We start from the raw sequence: 6,840 nt of genomic DNA on the forward strand, positions 1-6,840 counted from the left end.
AGTTTTATTCATTTAACATTAAACACGTTCACTTGAAAGCAGAGCTTTGAAGGCTTAGTGCGGCAGAAATCAAAGGCGTCTAGGCCATTTGCTCCTCTTCCCCTTCATCGTCGAACTCTCCCTCCTCTTCAGCAGTGGCATCTTGGTACTGCTGGTATTCAGACACCAGGTCATTCATGTTGCTCTCCGCCTCTGTGAACTCCATCTCATCCATGCCTTCGCCCGTGTACCAATGGAGGAAAGCTTTGCGCCTGAACATGGCGGTGAACTGCTCAGAGATGCGCTTGAACAACTCCTGGATGGCTGTGCTGTTGCCGATGAACGTGGCGGCCATCTTCAGGCCACGGGGAGGAATGTCGCAGACGGCGGTTTTGACATTGTTGGGAATCCATTCGACGAAGTAGCTGCTGTTCTTGTTCTGCACATTCAGCATCTGCTCATCGACCTCCTTCATGGACATGCGGCCGCGGAAGATGGCGGCCACCGTCAGGTAGCGGCCGTGGCGTGGATCACAGGCAGCCATCATGTTCTTGGCGTCAAACATCTGCTGCGTGAGCTCCGGCACAGTGAGCGAGCGGTACTGCTGACTGCCTCTGCTCGTCAGGGGGGCGAAGCCCGGCATGAAGAAGTGCAGCCGGGGAAACGGCACCATGTTTACCGCCAGCTTCCGCAGGTCAGCGTTGAGCTGTCCGGGGAACCGGAGACAGGTCGTGACGCCACTCATGGTGGCAGACACCAGGTGGTTGAGGTCGCCGTACGAGGGGGTCGTGAGCTTCAGGGTGCGGAAGCAGATGTCGTACAGGGCCTCGTTGTCAATGCAGTACGTCTCGTCCGTGTTCTCCACCAGCTGGTGCACCGACAGCGTGGCGTTGTAGGGCTCCACCACCGTGTCCGACACCTTCGGCGACGGCACAACGCTGAAGGTGTTCATGATGCGGTCGGGGTACTCTTCACGGATCTTGCTAATGAGCAGGGTCCCCATACCGGAGCCGGTACCGCCTCCCAGAGAGTGTGTGAGCTGGAATCCCTGCAGGCAGTCACAGCTCTCCGCCTCCTTCCTCACGACATCCAGGACCGAGTCCACCAGCTCGGCGCCCTCAGTGTAGTGGCCTTTAGCCCAGTTGTTCCCAGCGCCACTCTGGCCTGCAAGACAAGCCGTTAGCCTCACCGCTCAGCGTAGCGCCATCTCAGACGGGAAACGGAATTACCACTTACCAAAAACAAAGTTGTCTGGCCTGAAGACCTGGCCAAAAGGTCCAGACCTCACCGAGTCCATGGTCCCCGGCTCCAGATCCACCAGCACTGCACGGGGGACGTACTTCCCACCTACAGAGCACCCGGAGTGTGAATAAACGATAAACACGCAACGTACATGTTCGAGCTAATCCAGGTGTGGACTCACCTGAGGCTTCGTTGTAGTAGACATTGATCCTGTCCAGCTGCAGGTCGCTGTCTCCGTGATACGTACCAGTCGGGTCAATCCCGTGTTCGTCACTGATCACTTCCCAAAACTAAAAACACAAAATAACAAAATAAAACTATGAAAATAGAATCAACAATTCTGCTGCTTTAATTAGTGAACAAGCGACATCTTCATTTACCGCCATTATCCCTGACGCGGTCTGAGCTTGAAACGCCATTGGCTGCAAGTCATCCACTGACAATTTGAAATGTTGCGGCTACGAAACAGCGCCCACTTCCGGCCGAAGCCGGTACTGTTCAAGATGGCCGTCAGTGAACCGTTACATGAAGCTTCATGTAACGGAATCCTGCGGCACTAACATCTGATGTTACTTTCATTTCCTTAACGACACCAACATCTCATTTCCTTTATTGCAGCAGAAAGAAGGAGAATTTAGAGGATAAAGAAAGAAAGAAAAGGACTAATAATCTTCAAACAATTCAATCACGTTCAAAACGCTCCTCTCAGCTATCATATCACACTTCAATACGCAAAAAATATTAAAAACAAACATTGCAACTCTTATTCTGACGAATCAACCCTAAAACGACAACTGGGTCTAGATTGAGCGTTTATCCGCAAGTAGGCCCCGCAGGGTGTGGCCGCTGCAGCACAAAGACCGGCTCGGAGGGGCACAAAGCCCCGCACGGAGGGGCGGAGGACACAGACCCGGCTCTGGGGCGGAGGACACACAACACCCCGCTTAGCAGTCACACATGAACACAGTATTTCACCGACCTTGGCACCGATCTGGTTCCCGCACTGACCAGCTTGGAGATGAACAATTTCCCTCATTTCTGCTTTCAGGCTTCGGCGCGCACGACGCGGGATCACTTCGCTTCGCTTCTGTGTCTGCACCGGAGCCAACGCCCTTATTTATACATGCCGGGGCTCCGCCCCCTAAGCTTCACTTGGTCTCCTATTGGTTTATTTCCACCCGTGTATTCCAGACACATATTTACACCAATGAAATGCTAACCTTCACGACCCACGATTGGTCAAAATGTCTGTCAGTCATTCTGATGTCACTGGCCGACTTCCGTCATGATGGCGGTTTAGCGACGTGAATCTGTATTAAACAGTCACCTTAGTAATAGTAAGTAATAGTGATAGTAATAGTGATAGTAATAGTGATAGTAATAGTAATAGTAAGTAATAGTGATAGTAATAGTGATAGTAATAGTGATAGTAATAGTAATAGTAAGTAATAGTGATAGTAATAGTAATAGTGATAGTAATAGTAATAGTGATAGTAATAGTAATAGTAAGTAATAGTGATAGTAATCGTGATAGTAATAGTAATAGTAAGTAATAGTGATAGTAATAGTGATAGTAATAGTGATAGTAATAGTAATAGTAAGTAATAGTGATAGTAATAGTAATAGTAATAGTAATAGTAAGTAATAGTGATAGTAATCGTGATAGTAATAGTAATAGTAAGTAATAGTGATAGTAATAGTGATAGTAATAGTGATAGTAATAGTAATAGTAAGTAATAGTGATAGTAATAGTAATAGTAATAGTAATAGTAAGTAATAGTGATAGTAATAGTAATAGTGATAGTAATAGTAATAGTGATAGTAACAGTGATAGTAATAGTGATAGTGATAGTAAATGTGAGAGTAATGGTGATAGTAATACTGATAGTAATAGTGATAATAATAGTAATAGTAAGTAATAGTGATAGTGATAGTAATAGTAATAGTGATAGTAATAGTAATAGTAAGTAATAGTGATAGTAATAGTGATAGTAATAGTAATAGTAAGTAATAGTAATAGTGATAGTAATAGTGATAGTAATAGTAAGTAATAGTGATAGTAATAGTGATAGTAATAGTAATAGTAATAGTAATAGTAATAGTAAGTAATAGTAATAGTGATAGTAATAGTGATAGTAATAGTAATAGTAAGTAATAGTAATAGTAATAGTAATAGTGATAGTAATAGTAAGTAATAGTGATAGTAATAGTGATAGTAATAGTAAGTAATAGTGATAGTAATAGTAATAGTGATAGTAATAGTAATAGTCCCCTAACCCCAATTATATAGAAGAAAAAAAGGAAGCTGTCACCGAAATCTCACCATTACATGAGCAGCATCCTCCACAGTACAAATAACGGCCCTCAAGATGGATTTTAAGCATCTTCAGCTGGGATACAGTCATGGAAAAAAAGACATTTAAAGCTGCAATAACTTTCGTTTTTATATAAAAACAGCTTTCAGAGAACTAGAATGGACTTAGCATCGTTTACAGCCGTTTACACAGGAAAGTGTGTCATGAACCCACGATGCACCACCATGCTCCTTCCCAGCAGAAGACAGGAGTTATAATTAGGCTGCTCAAATGAGAACAGCTACACATATTAGTACACATAACTGTTTAGACAGGTCTAAAATGACTTTGCCTTGACTCACCAAGCTGTTCACCATTTTAGCTAATTTAACATTTGTATGAAGGAGGTGGACCAAGTAGGTTAATTACTGGAAATGTGTGTGTGACACATCTGTCGGTAGGAGACTGGGATCCTAATCTACATAAACAATCAACCAGATTACTGAAGTGACACCACAATGAACAGCGACCTTCAAACCAGAGCTGGATTGGCGTTACTCAGTGAATGTATTTAGCAGCTAGAGCTTTGGTTCTTATTCAGGTGGCAGCTATGGATGATGATGATGATGATGCAGTCTTTCTTTTAACTTTACCACACGCAACAACAAAGCAGCATGCAGCTGTTTGGGTAAGGTCACGCTGGTGATAACTGAAGAACTAGAATAGAGTAGAGCTGATATTTACAGCCATTACTGCAGCATGCTCTCAGCTGAGGAGAGCCTTCAGTGTGCTGCATGATTATCTACCCGAATGAAGACTGGTGGTCATTTTACTTTTCATGACTGCAGGGATTGCAATATATTGTTATAATCATTTGTTTCAGATGTACTGCAATTATTTTCTGTATAAAAATTTAATTTGGTGTTCAAAAAGTCTTTTTTCAAACTGGAGTCTTGAAAAAGAGGGGGCCGTCTTATATTCTTATAGCTAATACGGTAGTAGCAGTTTAGCAGAAGCGATTGAAAAACCACCCATTTGATTACCACAAATCCAAAGAATTGTCACGCCTCGAGGCGGGCCGGGGTCATTCCCTCACTGACTCTGCATGTCTTCACCTCACAGAGCTCCAGTAATCACTTCCTCCCCGTCACCTGTGTTCCTGTCAGCACCTGCAACCCGTCAGATATCAGCCCGGACTCTATATATGTTCATCTCAGTTACCACACACCTGCCAGATTGTCAGTTATGTTACCTGCTCTCCAGCCCTTCAGACCAATCTCCCGTGTATCAAACATGCCTGCTTCCCGGATTCTGCCTCTTCGCCTGCCCTTGTGATCTGTCTGCAGGCCTGCCTGGATTCCCCGGTTTGTGACCCCTGCCTGTCTCTTGGACTTTCCTTGTGCCTGCCCCCCGGATCTGTCTGCCTGCCTGGATTCCCCGGTTTGTGACCCCTGCCTGTCTCTTGGACTTTCCTTGTGCCTGCCCCCCGGATCTGTCTGCAGGCCTGCCTGGATTCCCCGGTTTGTGACCCCTGCCTGTCTCTTGGACTTTCCTTGTGCCTGCCCCCCGGATCTGTCTGCCTGCCTGTCCTACACGCCAATAAAAGCTGTTTTGTATTTCCGCTCGACTGCCTCGCATTTGGGTTTGTACCTGCTTTAGGCCGTGACAGAACAATCTGGCCAGAAGATGAACCCAGCAGGCAGCTCGATACCTGCACCGGACAACCCGATCCAGTGCCACGAGGAACTGCTGGCGTCCCGGTCAGAGCCGCTTCAGTCCCTGGGAGCCCAACAGGACCGCTACGTGGCGGCTCTTCAGGGGCAACTCTAAAGGATGGCAGAGAGCCAGCGCAATCCACCCAGCCCAGGACAATCCCCTACGGAGACGCGGCTGCTTCCCCCTGAACGCTGCTCCGGAGCTCCAGGAACCTGTCGTCCCTTCCTTGTCCAATATTTGTTGGTTTTTGAGCAGCAGCCCTCCGCATTCCCGTCCGAGCGATCCCGCGTTGCCTACACCATCTCTCTCCTTACGGGGAGAGCACGGGACTGGGTGACGGCAGAATGGGAAAGGTAGTCACCTTTCTGTTTCTCCGTCTGCCCTCCAAAATAAATGTCGTCTCGACATTCCAAGTCACCCAGGGTTCGTGGTCTTCAATTTATGAGTTCTTGAGGTAGATTATTGGGAAGATACTCTCTGTAACAGTTCCAGGTGACACCTGAAACGCTACTCCACCATTTATGTCGGATCTGTATCTTTGACAGGTGATGGAGTGACAGTGACAGGTAACACTAGTTGATCTCTGGTCACCGATTTTCTGAACAGGATGCCATCTTTGTTAACATACAACTTGGCTTTCTCTCTCCATCCATCCATCCATCCATCGTCATCCGCTTATCCGGGGCCGGGTCGCGGGGGCAGCAGCCTAAGCAGGGAAACCCAGACTTCCCTCTCCCCGGCCACTTTCTCTAGCTCTTCCGGGGGGATCCCGAGGCGTTCCCAGGCCAGCCGAGAGACATAGTCTCTCCAGCGTGTCTTGGGTCTTCCCCGTGGTCTCCTCCCGGTGGGACGTGCCCTGAACACCTCACCAGGGAGGCGTTCAGGAGGCATCCTACATAGATGCCCAAGCCTCCTCATCTGGCTCCTCTCAACGCGGAGGAGCAGCGGCTCTACTCCGAGCTCCTCCCGGATGACTGAGCTTCTCATCCGATCTCTAAGGAAGAGCCCAGCCCCCCCACGGAGGAAGCTCATTTCAGCCGCTTGTACCCGCGATCTTGTTCTTTCGGTCACTACCCAAAGCTCGTGACCATAGGTGAGGGTAGGAACGGAGATCGACCGGTAAATGGAGAGCTTCGCCTTTCGGCTCAGCTCTCTCTTCACCATGACGGATCTGTGCAGAGTCCGCATCACTGCAGACGCTGCACCGATCCGCTAGTCGATCTCTCGCTCCATCCTTCCCTCACTCGTGAACAAGACCCCGAGGTATTTGAACTCCTCCACTTGGGGCAGGATCTCCTCCCCAACCTGGAGGGTGCACTCCACCCTTTTCCGACTGAGAACCATGGCCTTGGATTTAGAGGTGCTGATTCTCATCCCGGCCGCTTCACATGCGGCTGGAACCGATCCAGTGAGAGCTGGAGGGCACGGCCTGATGAAGCCAACAGGATCACGTCGTCTGCAAAAAGCAGCGACCCAATCCTGAGGTCACCAAACCGAACCCCCTCAACACCCTGGCTGCACCTAGAAATTCTGTCCATAAAGGTTATGAACAGAATCGGTGACAAAGGGCAGCCCTGGCGGAGTCCAACCCGCACTGGAAATAGGTCCG

At 48.0% G+C, this 6,840-nt stretch overlaps 1 protein-coding gene across 5 annotated transcripts; it reads right to left on the bottom strand.

Annotated features, from left to right (window-relative positions):
* On the bottom strand, positions 1-2,326 carry LOC137893084 (tubulin beta-1 chain). Of its 5 annotated transcripts, none has more exons than XM_068738518.1 (5): positions 2,230-2,302; positions 1,602-1,828; positions 1,403-1,511; positions 1,216-1,326; positions 1-1,143 (listed from the first exon to the last, which is right to left on the bottom strand). In XM_068738518.1, exons 2-5 carry the CDS (start codon positions 1,638-1,640, stop codon positions 80-82), a joined length of 1,323 nt encoding a protein of 440 aa, XP_068594619.1. In that variant the 5' UTR covers positions 1,641-1,828; positions 2,230-2,302; the 3' UTR covers positions 1-79. The 5 variants fall into 5 exon arrangements, with proteins under 5 accessions (XP_068594619.1, XP_068594618.1, XP_068594615.1 ...); XM_068738517.1 differs by having other exon boundaries at positions 2,201-2,301; XM_068738514.1 differs by lacking the exon at positions 1,602-1,828 and having other exon boundaries at positions 2,201-2,326.
* Between the last annotated feature and the right edge of the window lie 4,514 nt (positions 2,327-6,840).

The sequence above is a fragment of the Brachionichthys hirsutus genome, chromosome 4 (assembly GCF_040956055.1).
Source record: "Brachionichthys hirsutus isolate HB-005 chromosome 4, CSIRO-AGI_Bhir_v1, whole genome shotgun sequence".
Lineage (NCBI taxonomy): Eukaryota > Metazoa > Chordata > Actinopteri > Lophiiformes > Brachionichthyidae > Brachionichthys > Brachionichthys hirsutus.